General features: G+C 34.3%; 1 protein-coding gene across 6 annotated transcripts in view; it reads right to left on the reverse strand.

Moving 5' to 3' along the window:
* Nucleotides 1-16,868, reverse strand: part of LOC131685359 (low-density lipoprotein receptor) — a 993,025-nt gene extending 976,157 nt beyond the window's left edge. Inside the window, exon 1 of one of the 6 annotated variants that reach the window (XR_009304782.1) lies at nt 15,674-16,864. Coding sequence is in view for 5 of the 6 variants with exons in the window: in XM_058969026.1 (XP_058825009.1) it covers nt 15,674-15,941 (268 nt within the window). In the remaining variant the exon portion in view is untranslated. Of the gene's footprint in view, nt 1-15,673 lie in introns of all 6 variants that reach the window. The other 5 variants (XM_058969026.1, XM_058969027.1, XM_058969025.1 and 2 more) reach the window with 5 other exon arrangements.
* Between the last annotated feature and the right edge of the window lie 5,784 nt (nt 16,869-22,652).

Raw genomic sequence — 22,652 nt, forward strand, 5'->3', positions numbered from 1 at the left:
TTGTTGCTTCGTACTCATAAATATTAAAAAAAAAACAAGTTAATCCAACTGCTACTCCTTATGTTCTTATGTTCCGCACTTTTGCATCTTTTCTTTCGCATCAATTAGTGTTTTCAGGATCTATATTCGGGCGTAATAGTCTGCGATGATTTGCATTGCGTTGCCTTGCGAAGCACGGTGCTATTCGTAGATTGCATACTAATGATTAGTAATGTTGCCTGTAGGTAGATTAACTCATCTTCTTCAGAGATAAATGAATGAACTTTATCTCTTTTGAGTTCCGTAAACCACGGTAAACCAGGCAACGATCATCTTCACCGATACTTAAGATAGGGTAGGAAATGTTGATGTAATACCTACTTAAGGAAGGCCACCGACTCACTGACGCTTCCACAGTTGTAGTTGGATTGAAGGACATGTATAGGTCTAAGATTCGCCACAAGCACGTAATGCGACCACGAAATGAATATGTGTTGATGCTGTGGGATGGTTAGTCTCTGAGTACATGTATACTCAGTGCAAACAGATAATTAGTTATATTTTTTTGTGTTTAAACTCTGGATAACCGGCCATCGAGCGTGATTTACTTTTCTCTAAACTACAGCAGTTTGAACTCCAAACAGCCGGCCGAGGGAGTATTGATAAAACTGTGAGCTATCTATAATCGTTTGAGAATTAGATTAGTACGACTACAAGATAAAAGTGTTTTGAACACTCCAATCAGGCCCGAACTTAGTATTTCTATATATCGAGTCATAGTACCCGCGACAGCAACTCCTAGGTCCAACGGGCTGGTAGGGCTTATAGCTTAGGGGATCTCGGTCCGTCCCGCGAGACAAAATTCGTAAAATTGGACGAAGTGGCCACTGTCGGCCAAGCAAACACTGATCTTCGGAAGGAGGACAAAATTTTGCACCTGTTTGTCTTTGGAAGTGTTTATTTTTCTAGTTCAATGTATCATGCCCCTAACAACGCGTGTTAAGCCGTCAGTGATGCAGTTAAAACTTCACATCAATTCCGCTTATTGGTCTCCTTTTGGGTCCGTAGGTCTGAAGTGAATCAGTCGACTATTAAGTAAATCAGAGAGCACTGGTAACCGTAATGTCCACGAATACTAATTTCCCTGCAACTATTCTGTCAGTTATTATCCTTTTCTGTGTGTATTCCGGAAAGATCTTTCCGGAGAATTGATCGTTTCCGACGCTCAACACATCGCATGCAGTACGCCCAGAATAATCCTTTGGATGTTTGCTGTCAACTCTTCAACAGTGTCTATCATTTATTCGATTTTAATATTAGCAAAGAATCGTTTAAATTAAAAATATGGTTAAGTTAGTGTTTAGTCTAAGTCTGTGTGATGTAATTTTTTTTAAAAATCGAAGACAATACAATACAATTAACGATTGTTGCATAAGACTGAATGATCATGTTACAATACCACTTTGCTTGTTTAATATAATGGAAATTGTTAGATGTGATCCTTCACAACTTACGTCCTCTCATGCTCTTCCTTATATATCCTAACCTTGTTTAACACCTCTCCCCTCAGCTTTTACGCTTGAGATGGACATCTGTTCTCTGTTCCTAAATTGATGTTGCTTCTCAGTTTTGCACGACCCACGACGAGGGAACTTGGCCTTAATCCCACTACTCTGTCATCGACGCTATGTGATATTCGTTATGCAATATTGTTTGTTTGGGGGCCATTCATAAACTATGTCTCGCAATTAAGAAGTCTAAAATACACTTTCCCTCCAAGCATATTGCAAATTGTTGTTGGATTTATTATTTATTATTTCTTGCTGACAGATCCCCAAATTAAGGCGAAATAATACACATGTGTATGTGGAAAAAAGAAAAATAAAGCTTCTCCAATCCTTTGGTTGGAACAAATACTCGAGAGCTTGCCTTCAGGTGAGTCTAAACGATGGTTCCATGACAGTGTGGAATCCATTATCAGACCGTGATACTTGAATCAATTAACACAGGGTATGACTTCTCCATTCATAGTGAGACCAGCAGGTTGAATTACCTTTTTTGTGCTTAGAATGGAAGAGCATACATGTGATTTAAGTGATAACAAGTTTGCACCGAAGTGTTTGCGGAACTTCTCGCGATCTTGTTTCGCGAACGCGACTACTTCCTCTTCTGTGTCCCTCTCGTATAAAGCGTATCATCAGCAAATAAGCGAAGAACACCCTTAAGTCCTATATTAGAAAGGACATTTATGTACACTAAAAACAGCAATGGCCCAAGGTTGCTTCCCTGTGGGACACGTACTGTCATGGATCGCGAAGAACTCACAATACCGCTGGCAGTAACATATTATTAAAAATAATACTACGTCGCACAGCTTCTGACCCTACCCTCCCCCACGTCACACTTCGTCACAAATTTAGTATACCCTCCCTACCCCCCAAAATGCTACGTCATTTATGCATGGCCCCTTATTACCAAAGTGTTAACTTTGCGCGACCGCGGGCGTAGGTGTGCGTAGAAGATGGCGAAGGGCTTAAGCCTTTGTATGTTGACGTGTTCTTCGCGTGTGCTCGCATGTATAAATTCGATTTTGTAACCCATTGGTCATTCACATATTCGAGTGTGTTCCTGGATGGTCACGCGGACCGTCATTCTCATATTTAGTTTTCGGAGCACGATCACATTCTGACAGGGAGTGAGTTACCCCATATCACTAGAGGTCTCGGTCATGTCGCCAGGAACGTGTTCTCCAGTGGATATGAGAGCTTTTTTTAATTGGTCCAATTGAAGGCATGGACCTAGTCTGCTGATACCAAGGATATAAACTTCCGGAAGTGACCGATTCATGATCGTGCGATCGCGAGAGTTTTTGGGTTCACGCTTGAGACCGCGTTTGAAGATTTATAAGTGCTAAGACGTTAATCTTATCACCGGGACATTATGCTTGCGCAGGTGTAAGTGCCATCGATTATCGCGAAGGGATCAAGCATTTGTATGTTTACGTATTTGTTACGTGTATGTGACTTCGCGTGTATAATTTCGATTTTATAATAATGTAGCGTGTATTCTTCAATGATCGCGCGCGGCCCGCGAATCTGATGCTTAATTGTTAATGTATAGTGTAGATTAGAGTGACAGGAAAAAAATGACCCCTATCGGCCCACCCCTGAGTCGATTCCTGGTCCCACCAGGAGTACTTGCTCCAAATTTGAAGCAAATCGGACAAGTCTAGCTACCGGACCAACGTGCTTGAAGTTTGTATGAGATTTTGCGACAACTTACATGGAGAAAAGCCACTAGCTCAAATTTTCGCCGCTAGGTGGCACTGTTCGCATCATATTATCACTGTAAGTGAAAATAAGAAAGATAATTTAATTGTCTACAACTTTGTCGAAGACTGCTAGTCAATCCGGCTTTGTTAAAAGAAGTTATTAAATTTTTAATGAAGTGATGTCTGAGTCAGTTTTCTATGGGGCCTAGCAGTGCATGGTTGTGTATCAGTACTCGATTCCCACGAACTAAACATTTTTGTGAAACAACCGTTAGATTTAGCTCAATAATATGTTCAGAAGAATTTTAGTAAATAAGAGGAGTCATGTTTTGGTTAGAAAATTTTAGCTCCACATTGTACCGCATAGAGGGCGCCAACACTAACTTTTCAACGGAGAGAGATAGAAATTAGGTGTCTTCCACAAAGTTGTAGAACAGGAATTTTTCAATAATTTTTCTGAACATCTCGATATTCTATCTCTCTTCTATGAAAAGTTAGTGTTGGCGCCCTCTATGCGGTCACAGTTGGAACTAAAATTTTCCAATTAAAACATAACTTGTATTATGTGGTATAATTCTTCTGAACATACTATTGAGCTAAACCTAACGATTATTTCACAAAAATGTATAATTCGTGGGAATCGAGTACTGATACACAACCATGCACTGCTAGGCCCCATGGAAAACTGACTCAGACATCACTTCGTTCAAATTTTAATAACTTCTTTTAACAATGCCGGATTGACTAGCAGTCTTCGACAAAGTTGTAGACAATTCAATTATCTTTCTTATTTTCACTTACAGTAATAATAAGATGCGAGCAGTGCCACCTAGCGGCGAAAATGTGAGCTAGTGGCTTTTATCCATGTAAATTGTCGCAAAATCTCATACAAACTTCAAGCACGTTGGTCCGGTAGCTAGACTTGTCCGATTTGCTTCAAATTAGGAGCAAGTACTCCTGGTGGGACCAGAAATCGACTCAGGGGCGGGCCGATTGAGTTTTCAAAAATTCATTATTTTTCTGGGCAGTCTAGTGCAGATGGTAGAATAGAGTCAGTTTCCCCATATCACTAGAGTTCCAGATCATGTCACCATGGAACGTGTTGTCTAGTGAATATGAGCGTCGCTTTTTGATTGGTTCAACTGAAAGCATTAGTCTAGACTATTAGGACTATTAGGAGGGTTAATGCTTGAAACCGCGTTCTGAAGTTTATAGGTGCTACGTTTGCTTAACGACCAGGGTGTTTTCATGTTGGCGAATTCGCGGGCGGTATGTGTAGATGATTGAATTTACATGATGATTGCTGCTGTTCATCTCTGCAATCATCATTGATTGATGCTAATCGTCGGCAGTTTTTCGGTGATGATCTTGCGTGGCTTTTCTTTTGTCGGTTGTCACGGTAAAGATGGACAAGTCTGTCTATGCCAAGACACATGCTGGTGAACTCGGGTGATTCGTAGTTATGCTGCCTAAGCTCAACCCTCATCAGCAGAAAACAAAAGTTAAGCCCGTAAGATATAGGGCCTGTTCTAATGACCCTGCCACTTCTAGTTTTCCGATCTGTATACTTCACATCCTTGCTCTCACTTGAGTACTATGGCTCTAATTTTCATAACTTTACCCAGTAATCTCTAGCTAATTGAATGTCGTTAAAATGTAAAAAAGAAAATGTGACTAACATAGTCAAAATAAAAAAGGAAAAAAAAGTTATATAGAAGTTTTAGATGCTTTTACATGCAAAATTTTTTGAGGAACACAATGGAATAATACTTTTCAAAATAAACATATAGGGTAAAGTGCCTATATTCACCATACTAAGCAAGGTGCCTCACTAATTCGTTAATTTCTCGCCCTACAATCAATGGAATACGTAAAAATTGACATCAACAGCTTTGCTTCGTTGTTAAGAACCAATATAATAACACAAACGCACTGAAAACAGTGCAATTCTCGTGTTTGAGCGCAACGAAAACTCGAATCGAGTGCCCCTATTGTTGCGCTACCATTTGACTCAATGCGTTGAACAAAGATAGCAGACACTGCTCTAGCCAACAGCTTCAAATGGGTAGGGTGATAATAGAAACATGGCGCAAATGGGCTCATCACCCTACGTATTTCAAGGAAAATGCAGTTTTAGCTTTAAATTAAAAATATTGCATATTTGGCAACACTGTAACCAAAAATTACTATTTTTTCTCTAGATTCCTGGAATTTCCTTTAAAATGCATCTCACCGATTGTTTCTAGACGCAATATAGCCGAAGATATCAATAAAAGTTAGTAATTGATGCTTTATTTGTATAGAAAATTTTCCATGTACAATTATGACACGTCATACAAATTTTGTCATCAATACACATCTATGACACGTATTAGTGCGACTTTTGTTTACATTTTTAATAAAAACTCTCAATATAGTTAATCGATCTTCGTAATATTTTAGAGACTAATACATAATAGATAGAAGCATCAATTGTCTTCTATGAATTGTTCCCACCATTTATAAGTTTCAAGATATTCAATTTCAAACTTTAAAAATCATTTTTCTCGAAATTTGCAAAATGGCGCTTGTCATAAGATAGCACAACAGCGACGATATATCAACGGATGTTCGTTGGTGCTGATTGTAATAGATTGCTTTTTCTTAGCAACACATGATTATCCGTAGTGTGCCGAATGAGTACAGAATTGGCACCTAGGGGTTTGATCTGGGTAGATGCACAGTGTTGTTTGAGTGTAGGTAACGCTCTACTTTTTTTTACATCTAAAAGTCTTGTGGGAAGGGATAGATTGGTTAAACCACATGAACGTCGTTGAGTAGGCCAGGCAAATAGAATTTTCAACTATCCTCATAAACGGATTACACTTTTCCTTTTTTGACATAAATCTTTTAATGTGGTCCTGATTAGCACGCGATGCCAAATCGTGTAGACGTACTTCCATTTAATCATGTTTTCACATTCTTATATTCAACATTGTGTTGCATGTTGTGCTTCACAAAGAAGCTTTCTGTCTTGGCAAAACTTGTGAACATTATCAGTAAAACACTGTGCAAAAGTTTTTTTTTATAATTTGTATATTTGACCCGGCCCAATGCGTGAGCTTAACAGAGCTGTGAGTAATTAATTATTTGCAATACCTACAAGGTATTCCTGTACGTGCACAGGTAATTTACCATTGCGTGCGGAGATGCTTATCCGTGGCGGTGAGATATTTTCAACGTCACCTGGTAGTGTGTGGAGATCATTCGGTCTGCTTTCTTCCATACTATGCTCTCGTCCATACTATCGCCGCTAATACTATCTTGTAGCTCACGCTGGATTTTTTTATATCTTCCATAGATTCGCTGACTAAGGGCGTAAAGAGGAAGGCCTATGGATGTTTTGAAGTCAATGACTGTTGTGAAACAACGCATCCAGGAAAACTCATCGTACGTCATGACATGTATACCGATATTTCGCATAGATTTTTTTTAACGTAGTATACACAAACCAAATGCGGAAAATGCGCCCCACAAAATCATTCCCTTCATACGTAACCATTCATGCAGATCAAACGAAAATGGAATTTTTAAACAGAAAACACTGGTCACGCACCCAGGGCAGATTGCTATGTGCCAATTCATGTTATTTAGACGTGCTATCAAGCATACAACTTCAGATGCGTTGATATATTAAGTTCTATCAAGGCATAAAATAAAAACTCACATTTTCACACGAAAAGATATTGACAATCACACAACTACTCCGGATAAATACAACGCATTATTCCTCCGGATAAATTAAACAGCCGGAGAATGAGCGGATGAGTTTATCACGGTATCCTTTTTGCGCTCGCTGCCTTGCTGGCGCTATTCCAAAACACGACAAAACAAGTCTAACGTACTTCTCCGTCGGAGTTCTTTGAAATGACGTGTATATTTTGACCCTTTTAATAATTCCCACGAAAATAAAATATTATCACCATCTCCAATGAGAGGGAAAAAATTGAAAAACTTTATCGGAAAAATTATTCACACGATATTTGTGGAGACGAAGAATTTTTCGACTCAAATTATCCCGGAAAAGTTGAACATCGAATAAGCTCCTTCGCGCGTGAGTGAGAGACTGAGAATTACAATGCCTGGTTCTATCCATCAGAAAAGTCTGAAAATATAGGAAGATGATGCATTCAAGAATGTTCTTTAGGCGATCAAGAGCTGTTCGATGATGTTAGTTTGACTAGTTCGGAAATAACACGCTCGACGACGCCAGCAAGCATGCATCTTGTGTGTATCACAATATCGTGAGAAGTTAGGTGCTGTCATCGATCAACCATTTCAGGAGATCAAGAACACAACACAACTAGTACATACTGTCAATATAAATAAGCATAGCTAGATATGATGATAAAAAAATTGCCAGTCGCGACGACCGTGTATCATCTGACGCTGGGGTCGGACTTAATGGGCGATAAAAAAAACATCAATAGAACGCCTATGCCATGCATTTTGATGAAGATGCAATAGTCGACTGGCGTCAGTTCAAACCGAATCGATGCTAGCACCGACGCGAAAGGTCTACTTTCTGTAATACGTCAAATCTGAAGGTATTCGAGAGTAATCTTCTCAACTTATCATAATATTGATGTAAAGTTCTGTGAGGTGAAAAAATCTCTGTTACCAAAAACTTCTCGACTCCTAAATCAACTATTAACACATCTTCCAACAATACCAACTGTGATTTCACAGTTATACGTAACCGAATATTTTTGTCGAATCATAAAATCGGTATCTAATGCTAAGATCAGTTTACTCCAAACAAAAAAAATGCATGCCAATCAGTACGATCGACACTGAAAAGGAGCAAAAGGTTGCTACATTGACAAATCCAATTCCGAGGCTTAGTAAAACTGGAACGCAACGGTTACCAGCTAAATACATGGGGTGGGGTTTAGCTACAATAGCACCCAGCTGCAAAGAAGCTGCTTAGGATAGAATGACATGGGAAACCCCTACCGAATGAATGAATGAATGAATGAACGTGGTGGGTAGGTGGTACGGATACGAGAAAAATGACGTTGCAAAACAAAACAGCTGTCGATTTTGATTTTGTGGCTAACGCGTTACCGATACACCGAGGAACTGACCGTGAACCGTGATTGAAAAAGGATCCGAATAAGGGTGAGGAGCAGTATGTCTAGATCAAGTCATTGTGTTGTGATTGTAACATACGATGCTACACCCCGCTCCGTTTGTCTGTGGCTTTTTCAGCGAACAATCGTCGTCGTCGTCGATGGCATGAACTAACTGATTTGTTACAGGCTGGCTCAGATCGATAATTTATGGACGAGAAAGTGATTTAATGACTTGACAAATTGTGTTTAACGCTGGACTGGTTGATTGTTTGGAGTCGCTCTATAATACAGTACATGCAGTGGAAATAATTAACGAGCTGGAGCGCAGAGGCAATGCTATTTTGTGCATTATAAGCGATAACTCAATATGTCATTTCGAAAGAAAAATGCCGCTTTAATCAACATAACAGTAAGGTGGAACATATGTACATCACCACGCATAATTAAAAAAAATATATGAAATCGTTTTCATTAATTTGATTGAATTCCGATCGCAGTTCCGTTTGTGATGAAAATCACACGAATGAAACAGAGAATACATCTATTGCTGAAGTTAGGATGTTTATGGAACACTGATTTTCATTTAACACAGCTGTGGCTGATTTTGGAACTTACCAGATTCGCTCCTCTGTTCGTCAAAGTGGAACACTTATTGGAAGAGAAAAATTGGGCGAAGTTACCTTTATTCTGTTGCATCATATGAGGAATGCAGTACTGATATCCCGAGCAAACCCTCATGGGCTTAAACACCGTACACCCCCATTAAAAGACTATGAATATGGTCCGTTCCAATTGTCACAACCATAAAAATACCATAAAATGGTCTCAATTATACGGTACAGCAAAATGAATTGCTATGCATATTAACAGAAATCAAGTCTCGGAATGGTAACGTTAAATCTAGAATCTCAAGTATATAAAAGATAACAGTCGAAAAACGCGACTATAGCATCAATCACCGCATGTTACTATTGCAAAATTCATTCCGCATTAAGGGGATATAACTTCCCTTACCAAGTCAAATTTGGTGGTATTTCGACCGAGTTATCACCGACGTTATTCGTTGTTCGTGAATGCGCAGCTAACCTTATTTCATGACCATGTCTCCAGAGCATACTCCATGTCCAAACCACGTTATGTACGATTGAGAATCAGATCGCAACGATCAAGATCCAAAACAGAAGACTATACACACTGCGAAAAGTCCTGCGCGTAAGATACTAGGAGATATTTCTGTGCAATATACCTACATTTTAGAATTAGATTTAAACGCATCCTGTGTTTTCTTTAATATTTTGCTTGTTGATTTCAACCAATTTAAAACCTTTTTTAAACCTGTTTCCTGTTGATTTCTACAAATACTAGTTTTAAATAAACATGCTGTTTTAATCTATTTCATGAACTTTGCGAATTTTAAAAATTTTGTGAAATGTATGAACTCTAAGAACGTTATAAATTTAATAAATTTGACGAATTTAATGAATGTAATAATTGAATGAATTCTAGAGAAAATTTAGAATAGGACGTAAGTAACAATGACAGATTCTTTTCTCTAGAATTAAATGATTCAAAAGAATTTTATGAATTTAATGGATTCAATTATCTAATGGATTTAATTATTTTATATGAATTTTATACGGATTTTATATGAACTTTATATGAATTTTATATGAATTTTACATGAATTTTATAAAAATTTTAAATGAATGTTATATGAATTTTATATGAATTTTATGTGAATTTTAAATGAATTGTATATGAATTGTATATGAATTGTACATGAATTGTACATGAATTGTATATGAATTGTATATGAATTGTATATGAATTGTATATGAATTGTATATGAATTGTATATGAATTGTATATGAATTGTATATGAATTGTATATGAATTGTATATGAATTTCATATGAATTTTATGTATTTTTATGAATTTTTTTGAATTTTATGAATTTTACGAATTTTAAGAATTTTATGAATTTTACGAATTTTATGAATTTTATGAATTTTATGAATTTTATGAATTTTATGAATTTTATGAATTTTATGAATTTTATGAATTTTATGAATTTTATGAATTTTATGAATTTTATGAATTTTACGAATTTTATGAATTTTACGAATTTTATGAATTTTATGAATTTTATGAATTTTATGAATTTTATGAATTTTATGAATTTGATGAATTTGATGAATTTTATGAATTTTATGAATTTTATGAATTTTATGAATTTTATGAATTTTATGAATTTTACGAATTTTATGAATTTTATGAATTTTACGAATTTTATGAATTTTATGAATTTTATGAATTTTATGAATTTTATGAATTTTATGAATTTTATGAATTTTATGAATTTTATGAATTTTATGAATTTTATGAATTTTATGAATTTTATGAATTTTATGAATTTTATGAATTTTATGAATTTTATGAATTTTATGAATTTTATGAATTTTATGAATTTGATGAATTTTATGAATTTTATGAATTTTATGAATTTTATGAATTTTATGAATTTTATGAATTTGATGAATTTGATGAATTTGATGAATTTGATGAATTTGATGAATTTGATGAATTTGATGAATTTTATGAATTTTATGAATTTTATGAATTTTATGAATTTTATGAATTTTATGAATTTTATGAATTTTATGAATTTTATGAATTTTATGAATTTTATGAATTTTATGAATTTTATGAATTTTATGAATTTTATGAATTTTATGAATTTTATGAATTTTATGAATTTTATGAATTTTATGAATTTTATGAATTTTATGAATTTTATGAATTTTATGAATTTTATGAATTTTATGAATTTTATGAATTTTATGAATTTTATGAATTTTATGAATTTTATGAATTTTATGAATTTTATGAATTTTATCAATTTTATGAATATTATGAATTTTATGAATTTTATGAATTTTATGAATTTTATGAATTTTATGAATTTTATGAATTTTATGAATTTTATGAATTTTATGAATTTTATGAATTTTATGAATTTTATCAATTTTATCAATTTTATGAATATTATGAATTTTATAAATTTTATGAATTTTATGAATTTTATGAATTTTATGAATTTTATGAATTTTATGAATTTTATGAATTTTATGAATTTTATGAATTTTATGAATTTTATGAATTTTATGAATTTTATGAATTTTATGAATTTTATGAATTTTATGAATTTTATGAATTTTATGAATTTTATGAATTTTATGAATTTTATGAATTTTATGAATTTTATGAATTTTATGAATTTTATGAATTTTATGAATTTTATGAATTTTATGAATTTTATGAATTTTATGAATTTTATGAATTTTATGAATTTTATGAATTTTATGAATTTTATGAATTTTATGAATTTTATGAATTTTATGAATTTTATGAATTTTATGAATTTTATGAATTTTATGAATTTTATGAATTTTATGAATTTTATGAATTTTATGAATTTTATGAATTTTATGAATTTTATCAATTTTATGAATATTATGAATTTTATGAATTTTATGAATTTTATGAATTTTATGAATTTTATGAATTTTATGAATTTTATGAATTTTATGAATTTTATGAGATTTATTAATTTTATGAATTTATTCATTTCCTTCATTTTGTAAATTTTTTGTTCGTTTCACTCATTTTCTTCATTTTCTATATTTTATTAATTTAATTCACTTTATTCAGGTTACTCATATTATTTTTTTCTCTCATTTATTTTACTGATTTTATAGTTTTTCAAGTTTTGTCCATTTTATTCATTTCACTCATTTCTTATTTTAAAAATTTCATTACTTAATTTTAATCATTTTATTCATTTTTTTTACATTTTATCCATTTTCTTTGGTTTATTCATTTTTTTCCTATCATGCATATTCATCATACCACTCACTTAATTTATTTCCGTTATTCAAACTAATTATTTTATTTATTTAATATTCGACAAACATATGGCCCTAATCAGCCAACTCTCAAATTTCTCTTTGAAAGGAAATTCCGGACAAACCGTTACTGGCTGATCACAGTACATAACAGTTAACGATAAAGAAAACTTTTCTCTTTACTCCAACTACCAACATCTGTGATTTGTGAGTTACGACTTATTCTGAATTTCCATTCTAAGTGAATTTTTGACAGTTGGCTTTTAAGCCATAGTCATAAGTTTATCGAGAATTCACCTTATTTATCGCCTTCATTTTATTAATTTTATCAGCTTAATTAATTTTAACTATTCCAGTATTTTATGAATTCTTTTCATTCCATTGATTTTATTAAAATTAATAAGTGCAATAAATTTATTATTTTTCTCATTTTATTCATTCTATGCATCATGCATCATTTTATTTATTTTCAACTTCATTCATCATTTTAATTTAGTTTGATTCATTGTATTTATTTTTAATATTAATTGTTTTATTCATTTTGTTAATATGTTAATTTAATTAATTTTATTAATTCTATTGATTTTGATAATTTTATTACTTTATTAATTCTGTTAATATTGTTAATTTCATTAATTTTATTGATGTTTCGCTTCAGTATTTTTTATATTTAATTGCTGTATTAATTTTATTATTTTCAAAAGCTTTAACAATTTTGTTTATTTTTATTAATTTCAATATCTTTATAACTTCATTAGTTCTAAGTATTTGAATAATTTTGTTAATTGTATTATATTATTTTTTATAATTTTATTAAAATCATTAATTTTGTCAATTTCATTAGTTTTATTCATTGACTCATTTTATTCATTTTTTTCCTTTTATAATTATTCATTTTTGTTCATCTTATTTTTTAATCTATTTTGTTAACATTATTGTTTTATTCACATTATCAATTTTATTCATTTTGTTTTTTTTGTTCATTTTATAAATTGTATTATTTTATTATTCTTTTCAATTTTAGAAATTTTTAATAATTTCATTCATTTTATTAATTTCATTGATTTCATTACTCTCCATAATTCATTTCTGTTAGCTAATATAAACTCTATTAAGTTTATTATTTTAATAATTCTAGTCATTTTAATCATTCTATCCAATTTATTCATTTCAACAATTTTGTTCATTTTATTCATCTTATTATATTATTAGTATTAAAAATATTACTAATTTCATTAATCTTATTTTTTCCATGATTCTATTAATTTGCTATTTTCAGTAATTTTGTAATTTTCATCAACTTTGTAAATTTTATTAAGTTTAACTTTATTCAATTTGCTTGTTTTTTGCATTTAATTCATTCTATTAACATTATTATTTATTCTATTTCTATAATGAATTTTATTCATGTTATTCAATTTAGTATCATGAAATTCATTGACTTCATTATTATTACCGATTTTATTAGCTTTGTTAACTTTATTTTATTTACTATTTTAATACAGCCAAGACCCGTTTCTGTCAACCCCTTGTGTTTTTAGGCTGATAAAATGGAGATATTGACAAAATCGGGACACATTTTTTTCCTTTTTTTTAAGTAACCGAAGCTGTTAAACCATTACTGTATAGTCTCTAGATGTAGCCCCATAACACTTTCTGACTATTTGGTATAAATTTCCCTTAAGGGGGTTTTCCGGTACAAATTTCAAGTAAACATGATTTTTTTGCATTTTTGCATATTTTGCATCTTTAAGCTAAAAAAGTGAAAAAAAGTTTACTCGAATTTGATTTAGTTCGTCTGCTAAAGCTCATCAAACATATTTTCATAAGGCCGGCAACATGGGCACAAAAAGGTGATAAAATCGGGGGCTGATAAAATGGAGCCCTCACTGTATTCATTTAATTAATTTTATTGCTTTTATTTATTTCAATTAATTCATTTTATTTATTTCATTTCAGTCATATTAGACATCAAATTCATTTCATCAATATTGTTCATTTTATTGATTTTATTAATTATATTGATTGATTTATTGATGAATCTTATTATTTCTCTAAATTTTATTTATTTTGCTAATCTAAATCATTTTATTAGTTAACTGTTTTTTCAATTCTACTAATTTTAATATTTTTGTTTGTTTTTCGCATTCTTTTAATTTTTATTAATTTCGCACTTTTTAGTAACTATATTATTTATTTTATTAATTTAATTAGCTTTATTCGACTCATTCAATTAATTCGTTTTATTTATTTTATTAATTTTACTCGTTTTGTTTATTTTATTAATTATGTTCATATTATTAGTTTTATTATTTTTACTAATTTTATTGATTTTTATTTCACTAATTCTGTAAATTTAATTTATTTTACTATGTTAAGTAGTTTTATTATTTCATTGTTTTATCAATTTTATTAATTTTATACATATGTAATATCATTTTCATTTTTTTTTCGTTTTATTTATCTTATTTCGTTTATTCATTGAATTTGTTCATTTAATTTATTATTCCTTATTTATTCATTTAATTTCTTTGTTATATTATTTTATATATTTTATTCATGCTCATGTTATGATTTTATTCATCTTATTCATTCTATACATTCCATTCGTTTTTATATTCGTGGTACTCATATTATTCATTTTATTCTTTTTATTCACTTCATTTCTTTTATTTATTTTTTTTTGTTCTTTACATATATTTATTCAGTTTCTTTATTTAATTCATTTTATTTATATTAACCTGTTCTCTCATTTTATTTAGTTTATAATTTTTTACCATTTTAGCAACGTTAACATTGATAATTAGAAGAATATCACAAACTTCTACGCATTCGACTAACAAAGAAATCAGCTCTTCAAATTATTATTTGCTTATATTATCATAACTGGTACTATTACCATAAATTGCTCGCTTACTTCGCGATAAACGAAACGCAAAAGACTTGCCAAATACTAGTGCGAAACCGCAACGAAGAAAAAACTTGCCCATGCAGAACCAACGCAGAAGACCATTCCCGAACCCGACATTAATAGGTACACGATGATTTACCCGACTCAAGGCCAGATCTGCGTACAAATTTTCCAGCAACCCCAAACACCAACGAGACCCCATTCCATCCTTCAACATGCAAGTAATTGAAGCGAGTCCAGAAAATGGCAGCAAAAACTGCACCACTCTAGTTCGCAAACTGGCCAGTCACCGGACCGCAATTAATGCCTCAATCAAAGTAGACATCGCATCGTCGACATCGGCACAACTTCAATATTTATGCCGGTCAAAAGTCAATTGATCGCAGCCGGCTGGGCAACATGCCGGTGGTATATTCAGAGCCGAAGAGAAAGAAAAAAAAACTGATCAACCCAACAATGAAACCGTAATCACGTGTTTTTGACATACACTTACATTCATTTCCGGATCCTTTCATGAGCGGCGATGTTCCCTTGCCAGCAGAAAAGGGTGGAGCCTTGGTAGGCTTGCCGATCGAGTTCTTCGGCCCTTTGGTAACATGCAACGGTTCCTCCTCTGGCAGCATGTTGCTCTGGAGAGTATCCTCTTTGAGCAGGGCCGCATCATCCGGAGCGGCTTTACCAAGTTTAGTGGCCTTGACCAGGGGACCAATATATGCCAACAACAGTGCCCCGAGCACTAGCAAACGTAGTGACAGGGTCATGGTTTTACGCACTTTTATCTTCACTATACACAATTTTAGGTAACACTAACACTAAACTTCGCGAAATGCGCTCTAAAGGATGAACATTACCACGACGGCCACTGCATCAGAACACGAGACCGATTTGTTTTGATTTTAATTGCAGAACTGCAAATATTTCGCACTTTGAGGTTAAATAATTTATACACTGGGGCACCGATACCGAAGCTACTTCACCACATACACGATCAACCGCTGCTGCAGTGATGTTACGTCAATTTTATCTTTTACCGGGGGGCAAAAGAAACCTTCGGCAAAATGAACACACATCGACCGTGGAAGCGGTCGGGCCGGGAAGCTGGCCCCAAATAGGTGAAGAAACAATACACACCGATACTGCACCACTAACACACTCGCGGGGCACACGAAATAGCTGCCAATAGAAATCGAGCTGGTGCTTTTGTAAGCGACCGATACACAATTAATTCCACCACACGCACTTGGACACCAGAACAATATCTATTCAGAACCGATTCACGACGCACACACAATACCTACTTCCGACAACACGCCACTTTTCTGGATAAAAGAGCTGTCTGTCTCTAGCTTCCGTCCTATCACGCCGAGCCTACTTGGACCGAAAAATTTTCTTCTTCCAAAGAGATGAGCCTCGGTACTTGACAGATATCTCCAATCAATAAATTAACGCTTTCTTCTCTTAAAATACAGTTCAAATAAAATAAATAGCTCAATAAAAGATAGCGGAAGGATAAACTTTGTGCAATTTTTCGACGACGATAGTGCTACCGACACGACCAGCCGAACCGAGTCGACGCATTTCAAGTGACATACTGATATTGGATCGGTTCATTCCGTGCGTTTGATACGACGAGTAAACTGATTACCTACTCTACTGTTGTCTAACCAATCCCAGGCACACTCCGCACACAACTTCACGAAATGAAGCACGGCGACGGCGACACTATACGAGCACTATACCACCACTTCATCAACAAACATACGGGTTGGTTGGTTTGACAATTTCAAGCGGAACTTTGCGAAAGAGTGACTTAGTCAGCAATTCGTGTAACGTCATCGTACCATCCTATTTTGGCCAACCGAAGTTCATCCGGTGCTGGCAAACGGTACCCGCGATAGCACGCAAACTTGTTCTGTCCGCATCACCTACACGATCGAATAGGGGACTGTGGTGAGGGATGGACTTGCTATCAAGAACAGTGCACAGAAAGAATCATGTTCCCTTTATCGACGTTCTTACTTAATCAAAAGGCGTGAAATTTCTAGCAATTTCCGCAACGACAGGTTTCTAGTACTTTCTATAATTTTTAAATGATTTAAAAAATTGAACATCACGTATAAAATAAAAAAATAAATAAATAAAAGGCATGGATTGGTTAAAAATTCGAACTAAACTAAAAATACGCTTTCACGAGTGTTTTTATTAACATTAGAGGCGATTAAAAAATGAACGTGGATTGCATAAAATAAGGCAAACAATAGAACGTACCTAACTAATGAAAAAAGTATAAAAGGTTGTGATGTGTTAAAAAATTAAACATTCAAAAGCCATCCCAGATGGCACTGCCATAACCAGCATGCTTCTCTATAGCAATGCAGCATGTCGGAGAACAAATACCCCGAGACCAGTATCAAGGAAGCAAGATCAAAACAACTTTACAGCGCATGCACGGGAGTTTTTTCTGGTTTGACGTTTCTCATACGCAAACAGACGCCCGATACACGGTTCGCTCACACAGATAAAATAAACAAACTAACTACCAACACTTGTAACTTGTTGGGAAAAGAATGCCGTGTGTGCGGGTGAACGTTTACACCGCCGCGATGAGGCCGCATGCATGGTACTGACAGCTTACAGTTTATCGAGAAGTAACGACTTACACCACCTTCGCCGACCTGTATAGTAGTTGCTCCTGTTTTCGAGATAAATGTTGAACCTCGCAAATAGATTGCAACAATCATTACAATTGACAACAGAATATTACGCTCGTAGTTTCGTTATTTAAATAATCAAAACCACATATCTACAGAATGGGATTTTCTGTTTAATGTTTTTCCGTGCCTGCAAACTTTAGAACCGAGAAAACTGATCACTTTCGAAAAAATCAGCTATGTTCTTGGTGCGACCATAAACGATCTTTAATTTCGACTGCAATCGTGTAAATTTTTTGAACCCTATGTATTGGGATGTCTGACCATGGGAGGGTTCTGGGGGCCCGGACACCTCCCGAAAATTTTCAACTTGTTTAGAAATTTTAAATTGGTTTAAATTTTTTATTAGTTTCAAACTCAAAATATTTTCAAACCCAATTTGACCACCAATACTGATTTTCATCAAATGAGGTTTGGACGTATTACGTATTATTGTACAATGAAAAATCGAAATTTCGAACCCCTACCGAATTTTTTTTTCTGGATCCGCCCCTGTATCTAACGCTTAACGCTAGAACGTTGCACTTGCGTTTTCCATCGTAGAACGTTGCACTGTACCCCAGTTAAACAGTCTTCATTTCATTATCTTCTGAATTGCACATTTTCCGTTCTATTCGATACATTTTAGGTCCAATATACATAATATAACATAATTTCAAAAAAAAATTCGTTGTAATAAGTAAAAACGATTTTTTTTGTTTTTTGAAATAAATCTTATGTAAACTTGGCAACCATACATAGGAAAACTGCGGTTGTTTACATCTGGCCTATCAGGACAACACCCAAAATGAAAAAACCTGTTTTAATCCACCTAGCGGTGCAATTGTGCCTTTCTCATTTCTCTAAACTATGGCACGGAGGCTTTTTATGTTCAACATAATCGTGGAAATGTCCATTACATTCTTAGTACACTTTGCACTTATACACAATGGCATGCCAGCCACGAACTTGATGAGCTACGTGTCGACGGTGAAACACTTGAAACAAAAAAATATCATACTCCATTAGCCTAATCAGCATTAGATCAATGTTATCTGCTTGCTAACTCATTTTGTCATGCGGGGATGGGTATGTGAGGAGGGCGAAAGTCCCATGAATGAACGACTCCCCAGCTTAAATTGGTATGCTTTGTAATATAGTGGTGGTTTAAAGATGATGGGGTTGAAAGGGAGGGGTATGAGGTGGTGGTCTGAGCGGTGATTTAAGGAGATTTTTAAAGGAGGGGAGTGAACAGTAGAGGGGGGGTGTAACCCCTCTCCGTAAACCATCAACTACGCCCCTGTTAAAATCCAGAAACCTTATGCTAGTTGAAAAAAAAATTTGGCCGGGATTAGGTTGACGTTTTTCAGAGTGATTGCATAACCTTTCTATATGAGAAAGGCAAAAATGTGCAAAATCCAAAAACGTGAATCTTCGTCAAATTTTTTTCGTGTTTGCATCAAATCTCGACGTTTTATGCACCTTGAATACATTTAGCATCAAAAATAAAAATTCTATTTTTAATTTTTCCTATAGTTTTTATGCGAAATTTCTGTGTGGCCGCACTCTGAAACCCGTAATTCCGGAACCAGAATTCCGATCGATCCAAAATTCAATAGCAGCCGATGGGAAGGTTGCACCTTTCATTTGAGACTAAGTTTGGGCAAATCGGTCCAGCCATCTCTGAGAAAAATGAGTGACATTATTTGACACATACGCACATACATACACACACACACATACACACACACATACACACACATACATACACACATACACACACACATACAGACTTTTTCCGATCTCGACGAACTGAGTCGAATGGGATATGACACTCGGCCCTCCGGGCCGGGATTAGGTTGACGTTTTTCAGAGTGATTGCATAACCTTTCTATATGAGAAAGGCAAAAACTATATGCAATGGATGGTGTTTATGTCAAATAAAAATAACCCTGCGGGAAAACCGAGAAAACATGCCTAAAATTTTTTCTGACAGGGCAATTCGATATGTCAAATTTTTCCTATAGTGTCAAATCCAGACTGTCAACATATTTCTTTATTTTAAACTTTAATATTATTTTCACGTTTCCTGAGTTGGAAAAAAACATTGTTGCAATAACGAAAATCAGCTTTATCGATGTAAGTAATAAAAAACAACCTTTTTTCTCATTTAATGACCCAATTGATGGCATTGTAAGGGAACACGTACCCGCTGGTTGATGCCAATCGAACTGACATTCGTTTAGACTGATCAAACTAAATTCTTTGTATTTAATGCGCGTGGGGAATACTCATGGTCTTGTATGAGTGAATTTTGACTTTTTTTAAAATGTGCCTTAGAATAACAACGCAAGCGAATCATCATAAAATAAGAATCAATCGTCCGCGGAGAAAGAAGCTAATATCTTGCTCCGCGGACGATTGATTCTTATGTTATAATTATTATTGTTGTTATTCTAAGGCTCATTTTAACCCCTTTATGCCCATGTTGTTTGTGGACAACAACGTTTTTAAACAGCTATAACTTTTGATTGCGACCAGATTTGCTCACAAAAACAAGTAAGATTAATAAATGTGACTATTGTCTTTCATTTGAGTATTAACAGTTACAAGGATCATCTCTAGAACTGAAGTTATTATAATTAGTCTGATTGGATTACGATGAAGCAGTGCTGCCAGGGACAGTTTACGTTGATGACGGAAAATGAATTTTTCATACATCTTCGTTGTGTTGAAATACTATTGAAAACTGATAAAACTTATCAATTTAAACTGTCTTTGGCTACGTTTTCCACGCAATTGGACTATTGTAAATATTCTAGGAGAATTGTAACGAGCATTGGAAGGTAAAAATTGAACAGCTTCTTGCACTACGAGGGAAGCACTTATCTTTATGAAAAAATGTTTTTCGTGTTTCTCGACCCCACCATTTTCAAGAAAAAATAGTAACGAAGCCCTATATGCACTAGAAAAAAGTTGGACATGAAAGGGTTAAAAAAGTCAAAATTCACTCAGACAAAATCATGCGCATTCCCCGCGCGCATTAAATACAAAGAAATTAGTTTTGTCCATTAACAATAATCCCAAAATTTATACACGATAAATAATGCGTGTATTACGAAACCTTTCTTTTATAAATATATCGACAAATGTGTCGAGACACTAAAAATAATCGCTTTTCATTATATTGTATTGTTTTTGAAATGTCGTGTTTGATTCTGCTGTCCGGAGCTGCGGTTGCTTTATTACAAACCGAGCATTTTAAAATTAATTTAATAAACGATAAATCTATCATAAATTCTCGGCAGTAGGCTGCCCAGAGCAATATACACGTGATAACACTACTGAGTTCTGCATCGATTTTGTTGGCTATTTTCGGCAGTTTTAAGACTAAGAAAAACGAACTTAGAACGGAAACTAGAACTAGGCTTTCTGCTAAGTAAGAGTTGGGCGTTTCACCTAAGTCTACCGCATGGTCGTTGATAGAACATAACTCATCATCATCATGTTTTACCGCCGACTTCATATTTCCTTTCGATCATGTCCATATGAGCCTGCCTATCCTAGTTTGCCGTTCTAAGTTTATAACTGATTCGCTATAGAATACCTATCCGTCTTTCGATTTCAATGCTTTCGTTTCTCTTAGTCTTAAATTTGCCGAAAATAGCTAACAAAATCGATACGAGGCAATTAAACCATAGTAACAAACAACGGTTTGTTCCACTTTTTCTTCATGTCTTCCTCAGATTTGACCTCCTTCGGATGCTTTCGTAGTGCCAACTTCAAAAATGCCCAGTATTTTTCAATGGGCCTTAGTTCCTGTGCGTTGGGGGGGGGGGGGGGGGGATTCATGTCCTTGGGTACGAAAGTGACCCCGTTGGTTTCGTACCACTCCAGGACAACATTATAGTTGCACGAAGCTAGGTCCAACCAAAAGATCGTAGGGCCCTCGTGTTGCTTCTACAGGAAGCAGAGGCATCTGTAGACACTCCTTGAGGCAGATGTCCCCGATTATAATCTCGGTAGTCACGAATGGCGCACTCCGTTTGCCACATGAGCAGATCGCTTGCCAAATCATGTATTTATTGGCAAACATTGAGAGTTTCGGCTTCCTTACTTCTTCCGGAATATCAAACATTCCCTCCCGGTTCTTAGCTTTCCGAAGGAAAGACTTGGGCAGATCCAACTTTTTGGCCACATTCTTGAGCGAATCATTGGAATCCCGCTTGAAAGCTTTCACTACACGCTTGTGATCCTGAATACTAATAGAACATCCATTCTGGTCACATTTCTCCTTCCGTTCGATGCGCAGAGTTAGATAGTAACGTTTAATCACACGACTCACCGTTAACTGCACGATTCCGAGTTGTTTTCCGATGTCCCGATGAGAGTTGAGGATTTTCCAGGTGCTTGCGCAAAATCAATTCGCGGCGTTGCTTTTCAGGTGACGCCTTTTTCCGATTTTCGAAAAAAACAGCGGAAAAATTCAATATAAACAATACACGCTAAACTACTTCTGCCCAAATTTTCAAGAGAAAATACCCAACGGTAATTTGATGTGGACCCCCTTTAATTGCATGCACATTCGGCATATTGAAGAATGTGAAATATAACTAACACGAACACTACTATATAATGGCGATTTCGCCTGAAACTGAAACTGAGTCAGGTTCTAACCCCAACCGCTGTCAGTTCATACATTTTGACAGTAGTTGGGGTTAGGAACTGACTCAGATTCGCCTCAAACAAAAACCACATAAGTAATTGCCATCTAAACGTACA

The sequence above is a fragment of the Topomyia yanbarensis genome, chromosome 2 (assembly GCF_030247195.1).
Source record: "Topomyia yanbarensis strain Yona2022 chromosome 2, ASM3024719v1, whole genome shotgun sequence".
Classification (NCBI taxonomy): Eukaryota; Metazoa; Arthropoda; class Insecta; order Diptera; family Culicidae; genus Topomyia; species Topomyia yanbarensis.